Raw genomic sequence first — 26,220 nt, 5'->3', positions numbered from 1 at the left:
AGGTAGGAGTGGGGACAAATTGGGGAAGGGGCCCAATGGACTATGGTGGAAGATTATGGGTGTTTTGCGGATGGGTGTGGAGCAGTGACTACATCTGATGAGGTATGAGTCTATGCCTCTGAATCATGTGCAGTGTTATAAATCAATGTTACCTCAATAAAGAAATACAATATAAAAAAATAAAATTAAATGTCCTTCTAAAGTTATTAGACCCTACTCCCTGAAACTTCTAAATGTTAATTTAGTGAATGAGTTTTTGCAGATATTATTAAATTAAGGATCCTGAGATGAGAAGTTTATCTTGATTTATTCAGGTGAGTCCTAAATGTCATCTCAATGGAGGCAGAGGGAGACTTCCCACACACAGACACACACGTACACACACACACAAACACAAAAGCCCTGTGAAAACAGAACAGAAAGATATTTGAAGATGGGAGTGATACAACCACAAGCCGAAGAATGTCAGAGACCCCTGGAAGGTAGAAGTAAGGAAGAGATTCTCTCCTGGAGCTTCCAGAGGAGCACATTCTACACACAATTTTCATTCTGGTCCAGTGACATCGATTTTTTTTTTTAAAGATTTTTTTATTTGTGCATACAAGAACTAGGGTGTAGGCCAGAGGTGTGGGGGTGAGAGGACTCACCAGAGAGAGTGGGGAGCAGAACAGGTGGATCTGCTGAAATACACTGCTGAGGGGAGCAGTGGCCCAAACAGGAGAGGTCTGCTGTGCCATGAGGGTGAGCTCCCTGGCTGGGGATTGAACTTGTGTTGCAGCTGTTGGCAACAGCTTGATAGCACTTTGTCTTTAACCCCTGTGCCACCAGGGAGGCCCTGACATAGATTTTAAGCTTCAGGCCTGCAGAACTCTCAGAGGAGAAATTTCTATGATTTTTCTAACTCCAGTTTGTGGCAACTTATTATAGCAGCCACAAAAAATTAATACAACTTAGTAATTGTTTAATTGTGGAAACACCCTGTGTTCCCCTAGTCGACTGCTACCTCCTTCCTTCTACCTCCAAAGGTAACCAGGGTCTTGGGTTTAGTTTATCAGTCCCTGAATTTCATTATACTTTTATTACATATGTATATATTCTGAAATAATGCCATTTTATATATAATATCCTACTGTACCCACATTTTAAATTTTATCCTTATGCATTTTTTTATTTATGCATGTTGGAGTATATTTTGTAAATTATATATATATTGATACATATAACTGGAGTTCATTTTTACTGTGACATAGAGTTACTGTGTGTGTGTGTGTGCATGTGCCACAATTTTAAAATCAATCCTGCTGTTGAGGTGCATTTTGGTTGTTTCTATTTTCTCAGACAGGAATGCAATGTACTTTTTTTTTTGGTACATGGTTCCTTTTACGTGTAGGAGTATGACTTGGATATTTGCCAGGGAATGCAATTACTAGACCAGAGATTGTGTTATCCTCAACTTTTCTAGATACTGCCAATCACTCTGAAAAAGTACTTGTGAACACTTGGGGGGTTGGATTTTGAAACAGGATTTCAGTGAGGGGAATGATGTGCACCAAAGGTGTAGAGATGAACCAAAATGGGAGACCCTAGCAGGGATACATAGCCAGTTCTCTTCCACAAAGCAGTGGTTCTCAAAATCTGAATTACTTGGGGATTTTTTGCAATCTTTGCTTTCTTTTGCTTTATCACCATCCTGGGATATATTTGAGTAAATGTGACATGCCTTCATTGAGAACCAGTAGACTGGATGCCTGGCAAGGAGCAAAGGGAGAAGAGGCAGAGAGCAGACCTGGGAGGAGCACCAGGAGGACAGAGCCGTCAAGCAGGACAGTGCATGTCAATCAGGGACATGAGTGTCTTGAAGCAGACTGAGCACCGAGCCTGTGGCAGGTATCCAGCGGCATCAGCAGGGCTTCACTTCCTTAAGTTTAGAGATTTGACCATGTATATCAAGTTTAACTCTGTTTGATTTGAGGGCTGCTCTAAGTAAAACAATGAAGAGTATTTTTGTGCATACATCTTCCCTTTCAACTGGATTGCATAAATTTTTAAATTATGTGGAAAAAATAAATTACATGGAAATTATATACTCTGAGCACCTTCACAATATGAAATGTAACCTTGAATGTTTATTTAAAATGTATATGTATTTGCTAGAGATTTAGACATAAGAAGTTATGGGCAAAATAATAGGATGTGATAGCTGGGATTTGCTTTAAACATTCTAGAAGAAGAAATGGAGGGTGGTTGGTGATAGCAAAACAAGATTGGTGAAGGGTTGTGGATCATTGGAGTTGATGATAAGTAGGTGGGGATTTGTTATACACTATTGTCTGTAGTTTATAATTTATCCCACTTCCCTTCTTTTCTTCCTTTCAGATTTTTTTTTTGGCTATTTTCCCCCATTTTTCTCTAGCTACTTAAGTCCCTATACTGTCTTCTGGTGTTGCCCAAGTTTTTTTCGGGTTCACTCACAGCTGATACTTGTTTCACAGTTTGCCCCAGCCAGCCAGCCAGCCAGCCAGCCAATCAGCCAGCAATTCATTTACAAAAAATTTGTGTCTTTGTGATGGGCAAGATGCTGCAAAATGTGCAAAATGCAGTTCCTTTCATTGTTTTTGATGTTACCAGACAGCTGTTAGGAGGAACTCAATCGCAACATATTTTGTCCTATGAGAGACAGAAAAGCAGCTGAATGCCCTTGGAAATAACTATATTTTAGCAGAGCAAAGTGACCTCCAGTGCCTGGGCAGTGAGATAAAACACCGGGTGTGACAGCTGGCGAGCCAGGGAGAGAGGATCACTCCTTCAACATCTACCTCCTCCTTGCCTCCTTCTTAGCCTCATCGTTTTCAGCCTTTAAGAATTTCAGACTGGGCCTCCCTGGTGGTGCAGGCGGAAGCGCTGCACTGCGAAGCTGTTCGCAGCCTCTGTAGCACGGGTTCGATACCGGCTGGCCAGCAAGAATCCCACATGGTGCAGCAGACCTCTCCTGTCTCACCCGCTGCTCCCCTCAACAGTCTATTTCGTCAGTCTGACTGTTCTGTTCCCTGCTTTGTCTCTGGCGAATCCTCTCACCCTCCTGCGCATCTGGCCTGTACCCCAGTTCTTGTATATATAAAAATAAATCTTTAAAAAAAAAAAAGAATTTCAGACTGGAAGCTGCATTTTGAGGTTAAATTTAGTAAAATTAAAAAGCTATACTATTAAGGTCCTTGGGATTTCTGTAAACTTTAATATAAAGCATTGAGTCTCTGGTGAAGGTTCACGGATGTATTGGTGGTGAAAATTTTACAGGGACTACACCTGAGAGGAGAAAGCAAACATTGTACAAAAATGGATATATATATATATAAATTGATATAAAAATGGATATATATATAAATGGATATATATATAATCTAGAGAAAGGAAAAAAGTATTGAGTCTCAAGAGTTCAAGAAAATGAGTATTTTATATTCATACTGAAAAAGCAAAAATATAATTACACGACTTAATTTCCTATTCATTTCCCAAAACTAGATTCATTTCCCAAAACATTACTAGATTATAATGCTCTGTGAGTTAAGTGAAGTTGCCAGGTGATAATTCTGAGGTCTTTTTGATTTTAAAATTCACAATATAAAAAAATTCCCAAAGAGGCTCTTGCCTTCCTGAGGGTAGAACACCCCAAGATGTGACTGTTTGACTCTCATGGTTACCTGTGTCTTGCAGGCTTCAGGCTTTCGCAAAGGTCTCATGGTTCAGTCCACACACTTCTACCTTCTAACTCTCAGCTGGGATTATAATGGCAAGTTGATTTCTTAGTCATTTTCACTTGTCTGTGAACTTCTTTGGGAGGATGAGGGTTTTATATGTTTTAATGTTTGGAATGCAGTTTGGCCTCAATGAACATCAGTTGAATGAAAGACAAAAAAAATACTTATTGTTTTAAAGATTAGCCCCATAATCTTCTCCCTCATAGATTCTCTTCTCTCCAGGAAGACTCCAAATTGGTCCCATTCTTCAGCCTCAATCTGGAGACCTCCTATTCTGAAAGTAAATACTTCAAAGAGACTCAAACTGCTCCCCAAAACCCATGGTTCCCCTAAGGTGGTTACCTACTGCAGGGTCCCCTAGATTCAGGTCACTCAGCATGCACCTTGGCAATCAGCTTTTCCTTTCTAGAAATAGGATTGTTACCGCTACACTTAATCTAAATCAGGGCTTAGTTTTGTTTCAACATAACTGCTTAAGGATTTCCAAACATGAACTAATGATTAAAAACCCACATTAAGGGCCTCCCCCGTGGCACAGCGGTTGAGCGCTGGGTTGCGAAGCTGCCCACGGCCTCTGCGGCGCTGGTTCAATCCCCAGCTGCTCCCCGGCCACCGGAGGAGGGTCCCACATGGCGCGTAGACCTCTCCTGCCACCCGCTGCTCCCCTCAGCAGTGTACTTCGGTCCTTCTGCCTGCTCTGCTCCCCGCTCTGGCTCTGGTGAATTCTCTCACCCTCCCGTGCTTCTGACTGTACCCAGTGCATGTATAAACAAAACAAACAAACAAACAAATAAATAAATAAAACATGCCTCTATTAAAAAAAAAATTAAAAAAAAAACCCACATTAATTAATCCAGTTCAGAATCTTTTGTGAACACAGCAGGTCACAGCAATAAGTTTATTATTAGGCATGTGAGGTAACAGGATAACATGTGGCTAAGTGTTTGGGAGACGTTCTTTGGCTTCTGCTATCACATTTCTCTTCTGGTATTTACAGTGGTTTGCCATGGTTGCCTGGTTTATCTTTATGAGGGGCGGGGTGGGGAAAAGCAAAGCAAAAGAAGGAACTTGGAGAGGATGTAGCCTCCCTTTTAGAGCCTACTTACAGGAAGTCAGGGCAGTTCACCTGATCTGTGATAGTCATTTTCTCGATGTCAATGTTATTAGAGGCCAAGATATCTTTCAGATGGGTCACTGTTTCTGGAGGGAGGTAAGGATTTCTCCCCAAGATCCAAACATAATCCATATGAAAAAGCCAGATGATGGTGGTACAAGAGTAGACGAGGGCGTAGTTCTCATAGTCGGTGGCCAGGACCCAGTACGGAGTCAAGGGCATCACTGGAAACCAGAGGAGGGGAGTATTATTAAGGGGGAGCAGGGCCAGGGCAGCCATCTCCAGGACCCGGAAGCCAGGTTCTGAGATCCTACTTTATCAATGGTTCTTCATTCCATGGGAATCATATGGGAACTCTGAAAAGTAATAGTCTTCCTCTATGCTTCCCACTCCTTCCTTCAGATTCTGACCTGGAGTGGTACTTTGGAAAGCACTACAGTGATTCCAATGTGCAGCCAGCATTCAGAGCCATCACTATGGATCCCTCTCCCTGGCAGCAGGTCTGGTTCCAGAAGCCCATTGTGTTTAATGGCACTGGAGTGTTTAATGGCACCCCCCCCCCATCCCGGACTAAAAGGCCACACTTAGCACTACTGCATATGAGGCACCCCTTGGCTAAGGAGAATCAAGAATGTATGGCCAGAACCCCTGGCCTTTTGAGTCAGAATCTCATAGCTGCCTCTAGAACCTACCTAAAGAAAGAGACAGAAGTTAATGTTGCTTTATTTTTTCTTCCAGCACCGCCTTCAAAAACTCCTGCATTTGTAAGAATGTGCCAAATTGGGTGGTAACAAGTGATAAAGTCTTCCTCACAAAGGGCCTGTAAGAAATCATTACTGACATCTGCATAGTATTGAAAGCTCAACATTACAGGGTTTCTTAAAAAGAGAGAAGGGCATTTGCTTTCTCCATCTGAACTCAGAAACTGTCTCTGTGAACGTGACCTCCACAGCCTGTGGTCCAAAGCAAAGAAAATGAACCCACTTGTTAAAATTAAGTAGAAGATGATGCCAAGCAGGAGAAAGCTGTGTGGAGACCCCATTAAGAATAAAAGACTTGGACACATATGCAGCCACAGGTGATTTGCTTTCGTGGGTTTCAAGCTCTCCATGCCCTCCACTAAAAAATGATCAGTTTGCCAAAGTCAAACCAGACCTCAGCACTCATGAATGGCTTTGAGAAGCTGGGAACAACAGAGGCAGCGTGTGAGGGGTCAGAGCTTGGCTGGGTGTCCAGGACCCAGCAGGTTCTCAGGACGAACAAGAGGGCTACTCCAGGTGACCATCTACCAGCGGCCCTCCTATCTCTGACTTCCCACCTGCTTATAAATACAAAAACAGAAGGATACTTGCAGGCTGTCTGGACACACACCTGGACAAGGCTGCAGGGCACAGACTATTGTTCCTGATTGACTTTGCTAGCACTGTCTGTGCCCGCCTGCTGCCTACCGAGCTCACTCGTGAGAGCACACATTCATCATTTGTCTGCTACCTTTGAATTTCAACTGTTTTGGTGTGTTCCCAGCTGGATTGAGAGTTCTTCAGCCTTGAGCGATTGGGTAGAAATGTGACTTCTGTCTTCTCCAGTAGCGGCACTTGCTCACATGCCCAAGCACGCACATTCTGTCTTCCTCCCACAGGGTCTAGCTCTCAAGCATAAACTTACCCAGATATTTCCTCTTAGTCAAAAAAACTGCCATGTCCCTTTATGAGAAAACTCAGTCTCCTCTTGCTTCCGGAAGGCACTTTGGTTTTCTATCATGGTGTTTGATGCTCTCCAGTCTTCCAGTCTCCCCGCCCCCCCTTTCAGGGACCCTCCCATGCTCTAGGCGTCTTTCTTCAGACCTTTGTCATTTCTCCACTTGGGACATCCTCTCCCATAAACCCTGTAAGCCCCCATGCAGACATCTGATTCCTTCAACCAGAATAAAATCTCATCGTCCTCTGCTTCCCCAGCTAAAAGCTCCTGCCTGTCTTTTAGTTCTGATTGCCAGCTTCCTTCTGAAGGCTGTGCATATAATACTGGGTCTTCACTCCCACCGCCTTCCTTTAGTTGAGTGTTTGGAGACCTAGGTTTTCCTCCCGATTCTGCCTCTAATTAATCTAATGACCTTACTTATATCATTAGTTTTTCTGCACTTTAACTTTCTTATTTGTAAACAGAGCAAGATAAATGGACATGCACAAAGCCCTTTACAGTTCCCAGAGCATGTTATCTAGTTTATCTTCACATCACTGCGTAGAGCAGTGAAGTTGGTGCCTGTGGTCATATGTGCAGGAAGAACTCTTTTCCTCTTAGCATTCCTTTCTTGGTCTATAAGATAAGAACACCCTCTCTGTCCCCACTCAAAGGGCTACTTGTGGGCAGGGATGTGGGTAGTGACTCCTCTTGCAGCTGCCAGCTTCAGTGTCTGTCACTTAGGTGGGGAGAGGGACTCCCAAGCACGATTTGTACTAGAAAAATCTCACATTTCTGAGCTGAATTCTCCGGTGTGTCTATAACAGCAATATGGTCTGTTGCCTTTCTCCATTCCTCAGTTACTCCAGAACTCAGAGGACAAATGACTGTGATTAAGATGTCTCAGGGACCCCAAAAATGTGAACTAGAAAGTGGCAGGCAGAGCCAGGACTCAAACTTACGTTCACTCTTGCTTGCACACTTTTGCACATATTAATTGTTGTGCTAATAACTATTAATTTTCCAGGCCTTAGTTGCCGCTGAAAGCAAGTCTGGATTAGGCATCTTAGTGTTCAGTCCTCTGTGTTTCTATCTCTGCTTCCTCTATGGAAACACCTACTGTCGTTTTATAGTAAACTACCTGGCTACTTGTCACTGGGACCTGAGCTCCTCAGGGACCAAGACCAGCTGTTTTGTTCATTATTGCAACTCTAGTGTGCTCAACAGGCAACATGTGACATGTAGTAGGTACTCAACAAATAATTATGTATCAAATCATTGTGGGTGACACTCAGATGTGATGGGGTGCTCCAAACCAGGGCTCTAGTCTTCATTTTGTAAATCACCTGTCCTTGAAACCTCCTAAGGAAAGTGGATACTTACACCAGAAATACTTAACTCCCAGCTTGGCGGGTTCTGTGAGGTTGCCCTGGGTGGCTTCACTTTCAATTTGATTCACACTTCCATCAGGCCTATAATGAGTCAAAAAAAAAAATTCTTGAATTCATTAAAAGCCAAAAATCAATGAAAGGCAAGATCTATGACACTAAGGACTATTAAAGCCAACATCTTGAGTTCTGGTTAGGGCCACTCTTGAAGGCAGGATAATCCCTAAATCCAATCCTCACCTTTCCTTTGTGACCATCTCTGAGACCAAGTGGAGGAAGACAGCCAAGGGCCAGAAAAAGTGAAAACTGAAATGCTCCAAAATAGAATAACATGGCAAGTCCTTGCACTTTGATGTTGTTTTTTGCATTGTATGCAGTGACCTACAAGACCATTTCCTGCTCCCAGTTTCCAAAGAGAGAATAGAAAGAAGGGAAAAACAAACAAAACAACCCAATAATCTAAGAAGATTTGCTTCTTTAAACCTAAGAACAGGCCAAAAGAAAAAAAAAAAAACTGCAACAAGGACTGGCTTGATTACTGAAAATAAAGTAAAATGGGTTCACAGATGGGCAAGCTTCCCCTGTTGTTGGGCCTGTCCCATATCATGTGTCCCATAAAGGGGGCCCTATGCCTAAGCTCTAAGACCCCTTCTAGCTCAGCAATCTTCTGACAGAATGTAGGAGATTTGCACACAGGCCAGGTCAAAGCAGGCAGTGCGGGAACACTGCCATCAATCAGTGATTCTCAGGGGCATTACATGTGAAGAGATGGGTACCTTACAGTGAACACCACCTTATGCTTATAATTGGCGGTGTCATATTATTTTTCAGTGGTATATGACATTATGGTCTGTCTTAAGAGTGGTGATCTTAGACCGGATGAAACACGTTCACTCTTTTGAAGGGAGCTGGCTCCATATCTGGATAAGTCCCAGGGATCCCACAGACCTGGGGGAGAAGGGGATGGATGCAGAGAAGGGAGGGGGTCCAGACATCAGGATGCCCTTTCTTGGAAGCCAACACAGGAGCTGACTGTTTGCCAGTCATCAAGGGGACAGATAAACTAACATTAGAGCGATAGCACATGTTAGAAAGTCAGTAGGCTATGGTTTGTGGTGATGGATGTCCCAGAAAGCAGACAATAAGCAATAGGTAAGGGAGGGTGGGAAATGTACACTCCTGCTCCGGGATGCCTGGTCTGTTTATCATTAAATAAGGCTGGAGATCCTGCCCTGCTCTGTCACCTGGAACTCAGCCAGGAAGATATTCGGTTTCTATGTGCAGACAGTTGCTTAGCAACAAACCAATCTCTTCCCAACAGCCTTCCCCCCCTTTCCCCCATCCTTCATCTTTTGCTCCAGAATAGTTTTCAAAAGACCAGTGACTGATCATAAACTCATTAGTTGTTCATGGGGAAAATGCATTTGTATTTTCAAGGGTAGCAGCAGAATAACAACAATAGGTAACATTCATTAAATTGTTGCTATATGCCAAACACTGTTGTAGGTATTTTATCTGTATTTCTCCATTTAATCACTCACATAATCCTCTGGATGGAGGGTTTTGGATCATTGCCACTTTACAGAGAAGGAAACTGAGGCTTAAAGAATTATCACAAATAAACTAAGATCACAACATTAGTAAGTGGCAGAACCAGGAAATGAAACTGGCCAGCCTAATTCCAAAATCTGAGTCTTTTAGCTCCCAGGCCTGTGCCAGCTGCCTGGGCCCTCAAATTCTCTGGTGCTGGCTGAGTCTTCTGCTCAGACTGCCTGCCTTGTCCTCTTATTCTGTGAATTCAACATTCCTGGAAAAATAAATGATGCCATTTTCCTGAACTAACAAACCTTTCTCCAGGTTTGTCCAATTAGACAAAGCTTTCCAAGTGCTCTTGCTGTTAAATATATGTGGCCCTACAGGAAGAGCCTCCTAGTACTCAGGTACAGTTAAAGAGGAGATATGGCCAAGCACAGAGGAAAGGTGGGGAACCTCATGGGTTTGGGGGATCTGTGTGGTTGTCTGACTCTTGGCCTTAAAAGGAGACAAAATATTTGAAATGAAGTCGTTGCAACTTTGAAGCCTACAAAATTACGAGATCTCTGGGTGTCTGCTTTTCAGCTCCTGCAATTGAAATGAACGGGGCTCTGAAATGAACTGCATTTTTCTTCAGAGGCCCTCAAGATCCTTACTTTGTTTCTATGGTTTGCACAAGGCCAGGGAGTCAACCCACTGAACTTTGACTCACAGGATGCCTAGTGGGAATAGGGAGGCTGCAGAAAGCCTCTCTGAGCCAGAGTAACTTCCACGCTGGGCTGTGGTTGTTTTCTTGGAGATGATAGGAAAGAGGAAGAACAACTCCTCAGTCCCAGCCTTTCTTTCATTTGTCTTCTGCTCTTTCCCTTCACTGCTCCCTGGGTTTGAATCTCAACTTTGTCCTTTACTAGCTGTGTGACCTTCGGGCAAATTACTTTCCCTCGCTAAACCTTAGTTTCCTCATTTATAAAAATGGGATAAATAATAGTACATACCTCATAATTGTTACAGGAATAACTGAATATTATATATATATATGCACACTCATTTACTACACACAAATACATACATATATGTACACACATTTGTATACACATACACAGGCAGTATGGAGCCTTGCACATAGGAAATGGTCAATTAATATTAGCTACTATTGTTTATTGTTGCTCTTATCTCGTTGATGCTCTTATCTTTGTTGTTGACTGGGAAGGAGTTTTTCCTGGGGCTTTTTTTAAGCTTATGTTTGTTTTCTAAAATATGAATTTTTGAATCAAATAGCAATCTGTCATTATTAGAAACTCTCTGTAGAGTACACATCTGTAAGCTATCCTGTTCACATAGCCTAGAATGTGACTACAAATGCATTTGATTATTTGTTTTTTTAATGAATTTTATTTAGATTTTATTATTATTATTTTTTAAAGATTTATTTATTTATTTATACAAGCACTGGGTACAGTCAGAAGCGCGGGAGGGTGAGAGAATTCACCAGAGCCAGAGCGGGGAGCAGAGCAGGCAGAAGGACCGAAGTACACTGCTGAGGGGAACAGCGGTCGGCAGGAGAGGTCTGCGTGCCATGTGGGACCCTCCTCCCGTGGCCGGGAAGCAGCGAGGGATCGAACAGGCACTGCAGAGGCTGCGGGCAGCCTCGCAACCCAGCGCTCAACCACTGCGCCACCGGGGAGGCCCTGATTATTTGTTAATAAGGAGTTTTCTAATAGTTAAAGTGGTCAGGAGAAGGGTAAACTGTCCTGTAAGGTGATGAGCTCCTAGTTTCTGAAAGGATTCAAGCAAAGTTGGGTGCCTCTGTCAATAGAGGATATAGAAAGGAATTTTTCTTGATTTGGAGGTCAGACAAGATGGTCCTCACCATCCTCTGCCCTCAGAGTATCTATCTTGCACTGAGAGCAGGACTCCTGAGGTTTGAGCCTCTGTGTGTTCTCATGGGCCTTGGTACACTATCAGAAGCCCAGCAAGTGGCCATGGAAATGAATGAGTGACTTCCAGCTCCCACCATCCTGTCTGCCAAAATCTTTCAATTCAGGACAGGTTGCGGGCAGGCATTCCAGACTCGGCGTTGTGTGTGTCCTCCCTGAACTAGATTGCAAGGACACCCAGTCACCCCAGGACAGCACTCTGCGGGACTGGCTCCAGGACGTGCTTTGCCTTTGAAACCACAGCCACTCACCTCATCTCCTGATTTATCACTTTGATGTTTCCGTTTTCCATTAGTGAGTAGTTGGCTTGGTTGCAACTTCCCTTCTCAAAGCTCAGTGGGATCTTCTCAATTTCATACCATCTTCCAAGATACTGCAGAGACAACAATAAGCAGAGCAAAACCTGTAGCTCTCTGGGGCACCCGCCATCTCTTTACCACTGTTGTCTTTCAGAGCAGAGCCCTTTCCTGGGGAAACCAGGCAAAATGGGCTGCATTGTTCCCAGTGCCACCGAGCAAGATATTGATTCAAAGGAGGAGAAATGAATCGGATGTGTGGGCCTTGGGCAAAAGCCACATTCTATTCCTAAAGTGCTCTTTATTTAGATGTGCTGTCGGTGTCCTCTTCAGCCAGAATCTGTGTGAAATTCTAAACTCTGTAAAAAGAAGGGACTGATCTAGGTGCCTCCCATCTCAAACATTTGGTGATTCTATAAGGCATCCTTGAATGTTTTCAAAGTCAGATATGTTCACTGTGGGAAGCTGAGGTTCAAGAGTCGGTTGAATTCTCCTCATGTGAACCCACACAGGGAGTTGGGCACTAAGGTTTTTGGCAGGTGACCAGGATTTAGAAGATTTGTATTATTCTTCCATGGGGGGCCTGGATCTCAGTTTATAGCTTCTGTGTATGGAGTCAATCTTAAAGGAACTGTACACTGTGGGTGAGGGCAAGGGGAGACAGGTGCTCTCGTGCGTCAGACAGCAGCATAGACCGCTCTAATTTGCAATCTTCGTGGAGGACAATTTGGCAACATCTAGCAAAACTAAAAATATATATCCTCTGGCCCTATAATTTCACTTCTGGGAAATGTATCCTCCTGATAGTCAGAAATGATGCATGTATAAGGTTATTGATTGAGGCACTGTTTGCAATAGTAAAAGACAGGAAACAGCCTAAGTGAGCATTAGTAGGGGCTGGGGTAAATGATGGCACATTCATACAGGGGAATGTTATCCGCCCCCTTTTAAAATAGCAATGTGCAATTATCCCTGCCATACAGTTAATGGAAAAAGAGCCAGGTGCAAAATAGTGTATATATTTAGTATCCTTTTATTGAAAAAATATGGGAAAAGATTATTATGTTGGCTTTCTATTGCTGCTATAAAATTACCATAGGGGCCTCCCCAGTGGCGCAGTGGGTTGAGCCCAGTGCTGTGAAGCTGTCCGCAGCCTCTGCAGAGCAGTTCAATTCCCAGCCAGCCAGGGAGCTACCCACATGGTGCGGCAGACCTCTCCTGTCTTGCCTGCTGCTCCCCTCAGCAGTGTATTTCAGTCAGTCTGCCTGTTCTGTTCCCCACTCTGTCTCTGGTGAATCCTCTCACCCTCCTGTGCCTCTTGCCTGGACCCCAGTTCTTATATAAAAGTAAATAAATCTTTAAAATAAAATAAAATTACCATAAGCTTAGAGCAACACACGTTTATTTTTTTTTTTTCTGTAGGTCGGGAATCTGACATAAGGCTCATTTGCTAAAGTCAAGGTGTTGATAGGACTGTTTCTTTCCAGACAATCTAGAGGAGAACTGCCTTCTCACCCTTCCAGGTTCTAGGGGAACCTGCATTCCTTGCCTACTGAGTTCCCCATCTTCAGAGCCAGCAAAAGTGGCTCAAATCCTTCTCCCATTGCATTGGTGACTTCTGCTCCATAATCCCACTTCTCTAACTACGGCTGGGGAAGTTTCCTCTGCTTTTAATGACTAGATTGGGCTCACATGGATAATCTGGAATACTCTTGCTTCCTGAAGGTACATAACTTCAATCGCATCTACAAAATTCCTTTTCTATGTAAAGAAAAGGTTTTGTGAATTAGGTGATAAACCTAATTCTGTCTCTCACAGCTATGTACATATTTGTTTGTATACTTACACAATGTCTCCCATGAGACACACAATAAGCTGCCTTTACCAGTTTTACTGGGGAGGAAAACTGAGACTGGTTTACAGGGGTGAGAGAGAAATTTTTCATTGTAAGTTCTCTTGTACCTTCAGGATTTTGAACCATGTGATTGCATTTACCTAATCAGATATTATTGAAATTATATAGCAATTTAAAAATGTATTCCTTGACAAAATGAAATCAAAGAGATGCAAAAAGTCAGAATTTAAATGGAAACCATGTGGCAAACAGCATCAGTATAGCTTCTGACACAGGGCTCTCTGCTTACTATCTGTGCACATTTCTGACTTACATTTTCCATTAATTTACTAAAGCACAGTTTTCAATTAAAATGACTGAACCTAACATTCATTGATCAAGGAATAATGTTAAAAGTCAACTGGTTTTACAGGCAAGCTCATAAAAAGCTCCATTTTATTTAGTGCTATCTAATGGTTCTGTTATTATTGATGTGATTTTAGCATTCCACAATTCAAGCTGAGGAAGCATAATTTTCCAGAACAGAGGAAATTCAGGGATGGAAAATGCTTTTTATGTCATGTTGCCTATGGTCTCTTATTATTTTTGTGAAAGTCTTTTCATCTTTTTGGATCTCAATTTCTCTATATAAAGAGAGTGCAAAGTCAAAAAGAATTCTGAAAAGAAAATAATAATGTGTTTATTTGCAGATGACATGATTTTCTACATAGAAAATCCTAAGGAACACTCACACTCTCTCTCTCTCACACACACACCATTATAAATAATGAATTCAGCAAAGTTAAAGGATATAAAGTCAATATAATGACCATATACATATATAAAGTATATTTCTATACTTAAAATGAACAATCTACAAATCAAACTAAGAAAATTACATTTACAATAACATTAAAAGAACAAAATACTTTTGAATAAATTTAATGAAAGAAACAAAAACGTACTTTGGAAACTATAAAACATTACTGAAAGAAATTAAAGATTTAAATGGAAAGATATCCTGTGTTCAGGGATCAGAAGACTTGAAATTGTTAAGATGACAATAATCCCCAAATTGATTTGCAGATTTCATGCAATTTTTATCAAAAACACCAATTGATTTCTTTGCAAAAATTGACAAATAGTTCCAATTCATATGGGAATGCAAAGGACCCAGGATAGACTAAAGAACAAAGTGGGAGAACTTAGACACTCTAAATTTCAGCAATCAAGAATATATAGTACTGGCATCAGTTTGGAGATATAGATCAATAGAATAACATTGAGAGTCAAAAAATAAAGTCTTACATATATAGTAAATTAATTTTCAACAAGGATGCCAAGACTATTCAATAGAGAAAGAATAGTCTTCTCAACAAATAAATCTAGGACAACTGGATATCCACATACAAAAGAATGAAGTTGGGTCCCTATGTCACACTACAGACAAAATTTAACTTAAAATGGATCAAAGGCTTAAAAGTAAGAACTAAAAGTATAAAACTCTCAGAAGTAAATATGGGAGTAAATCCTTATAAATTTGGAATACCCAACATATTTTTAGATATGATGCCAACAACACAACAGCAAAAGAAAAATATAGATAAATTGGATTTCATTAATATTAAAAACTTTCATGCTTCAAAAGACTTATCAACAAAGTGAAAAGGCAAGCCATAGAATGAGAGAAAATATTTACAAGTCAAATATTTGATAAGCGAAATTATATCTAAAATATAGAAAGATCTCTTTTATTTTGATATTTAAAAGATAAATAACCCAATTAAAAAATGGGCAAAGGACTTGAATAGACATTTCTCCAAAGAAGATGGCCAATAAGCACATGAAAATATGCTCAACATCATTAGCGGAAAACACAAATCAAAACCACACTGGGATACTACTTTGTATCCTACTATAATTGACTATAATGAAAAAGATAATAATAGTAAGTGTGGATAACAATGGAGAAATTGGAATTATACACTGTTGGTGGGAATGTAAAACGGGGCAGTTTGGTAGTTTCTCAAAATGTTAAACATGACACTAACATATGAACTAGCAATTCTACTCCTAGGAATAAACCCAAGAGAGATGGAAATATATATCCATGAAAATCCCATAAAAACAAACACAGAAAAACCCTGTACATGAATGCTAACAGCAGCATTATTTCTAATAGTCAAAATCTGTAAATAAGCCAAATGATGAACAGGTAAAATGCAGCTTAATTCACATAGTAGAATATTACTTGGCAATGAAAAGGAATGAATTACTGAAACATACTATATCATGGGTGTACCTTGAAATGTTATGCTTTGTAATAGGAAATCAGTCACAAAAGACCACATATTGCATGATTCCAATACTATGAAATGCCCAGTAAATTCATCAAAGCACAAAGTTGGTTACTTGGGGTAAGGAGTGTTGTGGGGAAATGGACGGTGACTGTTCAGGGGCATAGAGTTTCTTTTGGAATGATGAAAATTTTCAAAAATTGATTTTGGTGATGGCTTCTTAACACCATAAATATAGTAAATATAGTAAAAGTCACTGATAGTGAAAACTACTTTAGACAGGTGAATTATATCTCAATAAAACTATTACTTTAAGCATCTTGCTTAGTTTTCAAAGGATTTGTAAATGCAGATAAATTATAATTTCCAAAGTATTTTGAGATCTTGACCCAAAAACTGAATTGGTTCTCAAAACCCTGCATATTTTTTTTTTTCTTGTAAAGCTTGTGAACCACCAGGATACTATCTCTTGACAGGGATATTCTAGGTATGAGTCAACAGTAGTGGAAACCTCTAAGTGATAGTATCTAGAAAGTGCCTCTTTATATTATTTCCTCAAACTGGGCCAGATCCCCAGAAGAAAAACCACGTAAGGGGGAGCTAGATATATTCACATCCTTTTTAGTGCAGTTAACAAGAAAGCCCCTTGGGGAGTTCTGTCCTCTCCTAGACCCTGTTTGAGAAACCCATGGGTGTTCTGCTGGGAATCCTGGTTTTGAATCCCGTTTTGCAGGTGTGACTGGGGTAGATATAAGCTCTCGCTAACATTCAGCTGCTTCATCTGTAGATTACGGACAATAGTACTGTAGCAGCTGCTGGTGGTGTCTGTCCCACATCTTGTCAGCACGCCACTGGGTTTGCCTCAACCACTGGCAACAATTTCCGTGCACACTGCCAGCTTCCTTCCACCAGCCCAGTTCTGCTTCTCTGTCAAAGGGCTTTGCCAGGACCATAGGAGCTCCCACCACCCACTTGCATCATCATGGTGAGAATTTGAGGCACATTCTATACATTTCCTCTGAGGATTCCCAGCAGCATTGAACCCTGAGTAACCTGCCTGATTGCTTTTCTGTCTTCTCTGCCTCAGTTTCCCCTCACACCCATTCATGGGATCATCTGCTAAAAGCTCTCTGCTTTCCAGTTCTTTTCTCAGTGTCTGCTTTGGGGGAGGGGTACCCCAAATAAGATACATACCTACCCTAAGGCTTGCTTTGGTAATCAAAGCAGAGTAATAAAACTGAACCTTGGAACATGTTTATCAAATGAGAGATAGAGAAATAAATGGGAGCTTAGCTTTTACCTCACCTTATTTACGTCAAAATCCTCCTGCACTGGAGGAGTCGGGCACTTCCCAAGATGGAATGCTTGTCCCTCCGCCACCCCGAAGAGGCCAGCCAGGGCAGAAAGCAGCAGCACTAGTACCGTCACCATCTTGGGGCTGGGTGGCCTACCTGAAATTGGGGGGGAAGCAGCTAGAGTTATTCTGAGCCTCCTAGGGATATGGGGTCAACAGATAAAGATTTCTTGGCTGGCCAGTCCTGCGGGGCTACGCCCCATCAGTCCCCTGCATCTCTCATCCTACAGGGCCACCTGAGCTGTCAGTGCCCCTGTGAAGCCTTCCTCCCTCTCAGCCTCTCCTGACACCTTGTGCGTCCATCGCAGCACACTCTGCTGGGACTGGAGTTAGCTCCATTTATTTTGCAACCTCCCTTCCCTCCCCTAATTGTACGTTTTCCAGAACGGGCACCATGCCTGATTCTCCTTGACATCACCATTGTTTGGCGTCAGGTGCAGGCTGAATGAACAGAAATAAAGTGGGGCCAGAGGAATAGACCAAGGGGGAGATGGAAGCAGTCAAATGAACCCTGAGAGAGAGAGAGAGAAAAGAGAACTCTGAGAGAGGGAGAGATATAGCGTTCGTGTCTCATAAAATTCTCCCATACCCACTCCTTCCACTTCTTACTGGGCCATTTAGCTCCACAGAGCGGCCTGGAAACCTCCTTTGGGAACAGCATGCAGGGGACTCGAGGGTCGCTCCAGCCGGGTGTGAATGCTGACCTTGCCACTAACTGTGTTCAATTTATGCTCGGTCTCCTTGTCTGTGGAGTGGAACTAGTCATCACACCAGCCTCAGGAAGCTTTATGAGAATTAAATGAGGTGAAAAAGCAGAGTCTGATAGAGACAATATGCCCATTAGATGCTAGTTATTATTATTTGGCAGAGTAGAGATGAATAATTGTTTCCTGAATTTCTTTTCTTAACGTTCTATTGGGGGATAGTTTTCATAGTTGAAGTGCATTTAACCAGAGGAAGACTAGTAGCTAACGTATAACTGTGCCACAGGTACTTCAGCCCAATGTGCCCTTGGGAAGCTGCTCTAAGGAAGGTCAGCGGGCAGGGGGCTGCTGAGGAGGGTCAGTGAGCAGGGGTAGGGGGCTGCAGTGCTGTTGGAGGGAGGAAGCTTCCTGAGCGGTTCACTGCTTCTTTCACTGACTTGCTTTCAGTCTGTTCTCTTCCTTGTGACTCCTTGCCTGTAGCTGCACAAGAGCTATTTCCAGCTCTTTGCCTTTCTCCCTGTGATGAAGAGGATTGAATCAATGCAAGCAAAATGTTCTCAGATCTGAGCATTAAAAAGGATGTGTCATAACAGGAATAATTATAACCACTTTATTATGAGTTTCTAAACCTCCAAATAACCTTTCATAATCAATAGCTTTTCTTCTGGAGGCTTTGTTGCACTGTTTTCAAAAGAACAATTACATAATGAGTAAAAGCTGTCAGCTGGGAGAATAGAGAGGTGGAGGGCTGGGGGGGTGGTCACTGAGCCCCACCTTGAACAAAGTGTGCTGTGGGACCCCTTCCTTAATTTTGAGGCTTTTTCCCCCGTTAGACCTTACCACTGTGTAAATGACACCTGCCTTTTAATCTTTTTGGGGGATTTGCAGAAACCCAGCTTAAATCCACAAATATTCACATCCATTTTCAAGAACTTCTTAGGCTGCAGATCTCTAACCTTGGCCCCCAGTATGCTCCAAGTTCAGTGCCTTGTCTAGAAGATTGACGTTATCACGTACTACAAAAGCCCCCCAAAACTCGACGGGATCTTAGAGTGATTTATCCAACCCCCCACCACCCCAGGTGTACGACTGGGTAAGTTGAGACCCAGAAGGGACAGAGAGCTAGGACTTGAGCTCAATATCCAGTTCTCCATCCTGCAGTGTCCCTGAGCCTTGCTGGTTTCTGCACACCACCTTTGATGGCTTTTGTGAAAACCAATTTACAGACACCTATTTACGGGAGATTGGGAGGCTAGCAGACAGTTCTTGTGCAAGCACCATTGGTGTACACTCCAGATTCCAGCTGCAAGAGACAGGCCTTACATCTTCCAGGGGCATGCAGCATTGCTGTCCTCCCTGGTGGTGTAGAAAAACTTCCATTTTTTTTTGTTCTAGGGATGTACACATATGTTCTTCCATGAGACCATACTTCCTAACTGCTTTTTATTGCTCTTTCTGAATAAAGCCATTTTGCTGGTGAAAAAACTGGCTGCTTATTTGCTTGAGGTCAACATCAACACTTTCAATAAACACCTACCTCTGTAACCTGATGAGTTTCATCTTATCACATGGCAATTATACCAAAAGTCAGTTCTATGTCTTCTGACAAATATCCTATTACAGAATGTTCTGTTGTGGGCTGAAATGTGTTCTTTAGCTCTGTAGGAGGATTGCAGAGCAAAGCAATACTCTTGATTGCATCTCTTCCAAAGATACCTCTTTATTGCAGTAGTTTTATTCTTATTAAAACTTTTTGTGAGCCAAAGAGTTGATAGCATCAGTAATTTTTTTTGTTTGCATTGCCCCTTTCATTCTAATTCAACCAACACTGATTAGAACAGCTTCTGAGAATAAATCACATTATTAACATATACCTATTGTTAACTGAAATAAAAGCCTCAATGATAGTTAGACAAAGAGCTTATTTAGATAATCAAAGTAAAGATCTGAACCTCGGAATGAGTCTAACATATCATACTCTACAAGAACTATTCCAACAATCACAGGTTGAATTTAGTTTATATCAGTAAGAAGAGTAAGTCATCAATATTCAAAATATAATTATTTTTGACAGAGGAGTTTCTAACTTGTGTAGACTTAAAGGTATGTTGATGCTATCTATGTGCAGAGGAAGGCAATACTAGGATTTAATCTCTTCCTTTCTGAGGAATGCACCATGGAGATGCAAAGCCTGGATATTCATGGTTTAAATCTTTATCTGGATCCTTGGTCACTAGTGAGAACTGAAAAGACTGGCTTTAACATAGACAGCAGATTTTGCATAGCTCTTTCACAGACTTCAAGGCTTTGCTCTCTTGTCTGCTAGAGCAGGGCAGCCTTGTTCCTAACCAATGCCCTGGCCTCAGCGTTTTACAGTGCCATGCACTGAATCTTCATGGCACTCCCTCCATCTCGGAAAAACCTGTGCTGACATTCTCTTTGTGATCACTGTGCTCAACCCGGTTGCTTCTTGGCAAGATGTGAATCTAGAACTTATGCTCAGGTTCCTTATGAGGCTGTATTCGTAACACATGCAATTAGCATGGACCTAGGAGCTGCGGAACATTAAGGATTAAATGTTTAGATTTCATATGATAAAATAAAATGTATTTGAATAAGTGGATTTTTAAAATCCACTTAGCTATTGAACCTAACAAGTAAATACATATTCTAAGAAAATAATTTTATTGCCATATTTTAAAGGTACTTTCTATTCACACATATTATGAATACCAGTTCACTTTTCAGTTAATTTTCCTGAGACTCCCTGAAAATGCATCTAGGACAGTATCGTGTGTAATGTTCTCTTGTCTCATATAGTCAAGAGGGGAATGCATAGTGCAAGAAGACTTTGAGATGAGTCAATATTAGGCAGGCACCCCACCTCTGCCGTTTGTTGGCAATCTTATTTTAGAACTGTTGCTTATCTGAATATCTGAACCTTAGTTTCCGCATCTGAAAAACAGAACTAATAATATCCACCTTTAAGGTTATCTGAGGAAAAATGAGACCAAATCTGTGAAGCTACTGGCACAAGCCCTCAATCTTGTTACTTAATATTTTCTGCTGAAAAGGGGCCATCAAAAGTCAAGACTACCTCTATCTTAAGCATTATCATAAGTGAAAATTAAAACAATACATACCTTTTTTAAAAAATCAAGATAAAGGCAGTTTTCATGTGCAAAATCCTCCAATTGGAGATGCCTTGTCTTGGTGACTGCATTCTCCCAATCTATTTTATAAGCTTCATCAGGTCATTGATGTTTAATTTTAATGCATGCCACACCCCCTACAGTTCAGAAAAACTGGCCTAAAAGCTTAGCTCTGTATGAAACACAAAGATGGGATATTATGTCCATCTCCCTCCCCGATTTCCTTCACAGCTGTTTCTGAAGAAAAAACAATGAGACATTGTGTGTGTGAAAGAAAGACAAAATGTATTTCATTCAAAACATCTTTTTTGCTATGTGGATTTTAAAATTTAATGTGCTTGGATAATGCACTTTTGGTATCCAATAAGATGACTTGCAACATGTTTTCTAATATCTGGTATTTATTTTTTCATTTTTGTGTAAATGAAAAATCAACAATCCCATTTCCTGAAATGGAGCATGAATTCTACCCCATGTGGACCTGGCCTGGATGCAGCTCAGCCACCAGTGTGAAAGTTAGAACTTTGAGTTGGTTTTCTATTTTCTATGGGGTCCTGGGCCAGCCACCCCTTCTCTGAGCCATGGGAAGTGGACAGTTTCCACCGGAGTTGGTGCATAAGGGAAATAGCAGCTGTGTAGCAGTGGGGTTAAAAGCTGAGCACACCAAAGGTATTTTCTGCAGCTCCTCTCTGTGTATCTCTGATGATCTCCAGCCTGTAGCACTGCTTGGGGTAAAACTGGGGGGAGGGTGTGGATTTAAGCCCAGGGGCACTTTCTTTTTTTTCCCCCCTTTTAATTAATTAATTTATTTATTTAAAAATAAATTTTATTTTTATATTCCCCATACAATTGCAACCCACTTATTTTGACCCCAATCCCTCCCCTCCCTGTCCCCCACCCCCCATAGAGTGTCTCTGGTTCATAGTTTTTTGTTGATTTTGATTTTCACTTTCTTATAGTTATTCATTTTTCTGGTCCCTTATTTAAGTTTTCTAGATTCCTGCTATGAGTGAGACCATCCGGTATTTTTCTTTTTCTTTTTGGCTTATTTCACTGAGCATGATCCCTTCCAGCGCCATCCATGTTGCCTCAAATTGCATGTGTTTATCTTTTTTGAATGCTGAGTAATATTCCATGGTGTATATGTACCACATCTTCTCGATCCAGTCATCTATTTTTGGGCTTTTGGGTTGTTTTCAGGCACTTTCGGTTTAGACTCCTCTCTCTCTCTCTCTGGAAAGAAAAGCTTTGATTCTTAGCATAGAATTGGGTTCTATGTTTTTGTGATAAACTGGAAGTATTTTTAGTGGCATATAGATAAGAGTACCTTTGCAGTTTACTTAGATTCCTAAATAGAATTCATTCTCAAAATATTAAACAATAGAGGGAAATTTGCATACAATATTTATAGGCATTATAAATATTGGCTACAACAAGAAGAGTGAATGCTTAACATAGGAAATTTTTGGCATGTTCTTTACCTTTTCAGGAAACTTTTTTTTTTCTTAAAGATTGTTTTAATTTATTTATGCGTAGAAGAACTGGGGTATAGGCCAGAGGTGCAGGGGGTGAGAGGATTCACCAGAGACAATGCAAGGAGCAGAACAGGTGGATTCACTGAAATACACTGCTGAGGGGAGCAGTGGGTGAGACAGGAGAGGTCTGCTGCACCATTTGAGTTAGTTCCCTGGACAGGGATCGAACTCATACTTTAACTCCTGCATCACTAGAAAGGCTTTCTTTTCCTGTTCAGAATTCTGACCCTTGTTGTCTCCTGTAATGCTTTGCCCTCAGTTTTCCGTGCCTCCCCTCCCTACATATCTCTGCTCAAATGTCACTTCTTTTAAAAGGCCTTCCTGACCTGTCAAAAATAGTACTCTTGTCACTATTACTTTACCTGCTTCTTTTTATCCTTATTACATCTTTATTTTATTGCTATCTTTTCTTGTTAATAGTGTGTTCCCCAGAAGGATACAAATTCCACAAGTGTAGAGAACTTGCTTTGGTGATTTACTGTTGTACCCCTAGAAGCTAGAGCCCATAATAACTGCTCAGTAAACACTTGTCAATTAAATAGAATGGACCTACCCAAAGAATTTACTGAATATTCTAAGACATACAAAAGGAACTAGAGGAAATATTCAAGAGACTTTTATTTGAACTGTTTGCCTAGGAAAAGTACTAGCTTGTAAGAGTCTTTGTCTTCTTTACTGAATCATATTTGTCTCAAAAAGTTAAAAAAAAGGTACACAATAAATCCCTCAGCCTCATAAAAAGAATATTCCTCCCTCTACTCTAGAATTCATTCTCAAAATATTAAACAGAGGGAAATTTGCATCACAATATTTATAGGCATTATAAATATTGGCTACAACAAGAAGAGTGAATGCCTAACATAGGAAATTGCTAAATGTAGTTTTTTGTTAAAAGTAGTTTAACATAGGAAATTGTTAAAAGTAGTTTCCACAAAGCAATATTGCTAATGTTTCCAAATATGTAAGCTGGAGATCAAATTCTACCAATCTATTGACCTATCAATATCTACATCTATCATCTCTATCAATTTTATTCCTCAACATTGAAGCAAGAACGGCGAAGTTGGAGGGACTAGTCTAGGAATTATAGTAGGAAAAGAAATCACATTTCTTTCCTGGGTCTCAGTTTATTTTATCCTGAAAATGTTGGCAAAAAACATAATTTAGGGAAATCCTTTCTTCACCTGTTTCATATTTATGGAGCCAAACACATGTTCTTAAACATGGTTTATTAAACAAATCAGACCTATGTTCTAAACAAGTCTTTATTTTTTTAATTCCAAAACAGTACATGTTTGTTGTAAACAATTAAAATAGCACCAAAATGTAGGACTCAGAAAGTGTAAATGGGGCCTCCCCGGTGGCTCAGCGGTTGAACGCTGGATTGCGAAGCTGCCCGCGGCCTCTGAGGTGCCGGTTCGATCCCCGGCTGCTCCCCGGCCACCAGAGGAGGGTCCCACATGGCGCGCAGACCTCTCCTGCCGCCCGCTGCTCCCCTCAGCAGTGTACTTCGGTCCTTCTGCCTGCTCTGCTCCCCGCTCTGGCTCTGGTGAATTCTCTCACCCTCCCGCGCTTCTGACTGTATCCAGTGCTTGTATAAACAAACAAACAAATAAATAAATAATACATGCTTCTAAAAAAAAAAAAAAAAGAAAGAAAGTGTAAATGTTCATAATCCCACACTTCAGAGGTAACCATTGTTATGTCTGCATTTATTCTTTTGTTATTCTAACATAATAGCAATAATAGCATCACTTTTCAGTGTTCTGAAACTTGTTTTCCAGTAATAACGCATCACTCTATCATTTCACACAGTTTGATCAATACATGCATCATCCTTTTACTTGCTACAAAATTTCAACTCACAATTACCTGACAGCACATTTCTTCCAGAGTCGGCCTTTGGCTTAGCAGAACAGTTCTTTGCTTGGGGGATCTTCCACGATGTGGGTGATTGCCTCAGGGGTTTCATCTAAGGCCCTCAATGCAGATGAAATTGTTTTGGAGGACGTTTTGTAACAAGAAATAGAGAACTGTCCCATCGTTTAAAAAAGTTTTTCACTGATGAAAACTTTTCTATTTATAAATAAGCGGTTTTCTCGACTACCATTGTCCTCCTGTGTGCCCTTCTGAAGTGATATTTCTTTTGTCAGTTAACATAACTTTTCATGTGAAAGCCCAGACTAAGAGTTCTTTATAACACATATTCATTCTTTAAGGTTCAGCTCAAAAGTTCCATCCCTGGTTCCTCATCCGGCAGCGTTCCTCCCTCTTTGTGCTGCGTTCTTATGACACACATGACTTTGTTCTCAGGTGCATCACACCTTAGCCAACACCATAAGGGCTCATCATCTCCTGAAGATAGTCAGAGTCTGTTTGAGTCAGTTTGTCTTTTTATCCCTAGTAAATTGTATAATGCCTGACCTATAATAAGTGTTTACTACATGATGTTGAATGATTGAATAAAAGGATGTCTAATTCTCATTAATTGCAGGATTACTATGCAACTCATGATTTATTCAGGTGCCCTCTACATCTCCTTTCTGTCCTCTTATAACCTTCCTTTATTCCTAAGGGTTGGAACCACTGGAGAGACAACAGTGCCAAGCATCTGGTGAACAGTAAGAAAACAATCAAATTGGTGAAAACTGCAATTTGACATGACATGGGGGGAAAGAACGCTGAACTGGAAGTCAGGTGACCTGAGTTCTCAGCCCAGCTCTGTTACTAATTCACTTATCCATTCATTCACTCTTTCAACAACAGATCTCCAGCACTGCCATGTTTAGGTGGTGTGTTAAATCCTGCAGCTTCGGTGGTGAAGATGAAAGACAAGGTGCTGGCTGTTGTGGGGCTTGCTTTCCAGAGGAGACTCAGATACACACACCAGAAAGTAACTATGGGAGAATAGGGTGATGTGATAGGAAGTGACTGGGTGACTACCTCTGCTTGGTGGTCATGAAAGCCCACTCCTAGTACTGAGACTTCAGCTGAGGTGTGGATGGTAAAAAGGAAGCAGTCATTCAAGGATTATGGGAAGAGCATTGTTGGAAGAATATCATTGCAGGAAGAAAGCTTCAAAGGTAGGAATATATTTTCAAGGAACAAAAAGCTTGGAGAGGTTGGCAAAATCTATATTTTGCTTTTAGAAATTTGGTTTTTATTTCAGGTACAATGAGCAACCATTAGTGGGTTTTGAGCAAGAGCGTCTAAGATCAATCAGGTTGCCCTGCCAAGAATGGATTTCATAATGGTTACAGAAGGATTAATTGAGAAGCTATTACATTCTTTCAGGCAACAGTATCTTAGACTAGAGTAATTCTAATGAAAAAGGAGAAAAGTGGATGAATTTGGAAAATGCTTTGAAGATAAAGTGGACAAGATTTATTGATGGATTGAATATGGAAGATGAGGACAGAGGGGGCTCAAGATTGACTCCTACATATTTTTGTCGAAGAATTGGGTGGATGCTTGTGCTAATGACTAAAACCAGGAAGACTGATGAGGAGCATGTTTGGGAGTGGAAAGTTCTTCCTGGAAAGATTATAGCTGAGTTGCTACTAGATATCCAAGTGAAAATATTAAGAAATGAGCTGGATATTCAAGTTAATTTGTGGCAGAGTCAAGACTAGAGGTGGAGATTT

At 41.1% G+C, this 26,220-nt stretch overlaps 1 protein-coding gene across 1 annotated transcript; it reads right to left on the bottom strand.

Annotated features, from left to right (window-relative positions):
• Positions 1-4,438: 4,438 nt before the first annotated feature.
• APOD (apolipoprotein D) lies at positions 4,439-17,271 on the bottom strand. The gene is made up of 4 exons (XM_084231804.1): positions 17,137-17,271; positions 11,656-11,777; positions 7,930-8,018; positions 4,439-5,093 (listed from the first exon to the last, which is right to left on the bottom strand). The coding sequence occupies exons 1-4, from the start codon at positions 17,260-17,262 to the stop codon at positions 4,858-4,860; spliced, it is 573 nt and encodes a 190-aa protein (XP_084087930.1). The 5' UTR covers positions 17,263-17,271; the 3' UTR covers positions 4,439-4,857.
• Positions 17,272-26,220: the final 8,949 nt, after the last annotated feature.

Source organism: Talpa europaea, assembly GCF_964194135.1.
Source record: "Talpa europaea genome assembly, chromosome: 4".
NCBI classification, from domain to species: domain Eukaryota; kingdom Metazoa; phylum Chordata; class Mammalia; order Eulipotyphla; family Talpidae; genus Talpa; species Talpa europaea.
Note: the sequence above shows the minus strand (reverse complement) of the source record. Positions and strands in the feature narration are given on the sequence as shown.

Excerpts from the sequence above, each read along its gene's own strand:
- APOD (XM_084231804.1), bottom strand. The coding sequence starts at position 17,262 with ATGGTGACGGTACTAGTGCTGCTGCTTTCTGCCCTGGCTGGCCTCTTC. Across the intron at positions 11,778-17,136 it reads AGGATTTTGACGTAAATAAG|TATCTTGGAAGATGGTATGA; the intron begins GTGAGGTAAAAG and ends TTGTCTCTGCAG. Across the intron at positions 8,019-11,655 it reads GTGATAAATCAGGAGATGAG|GCCTGATGGAAGTGTGAATC; the intron begins GTGAGTGGCTGT and ends GACTCATTATAG.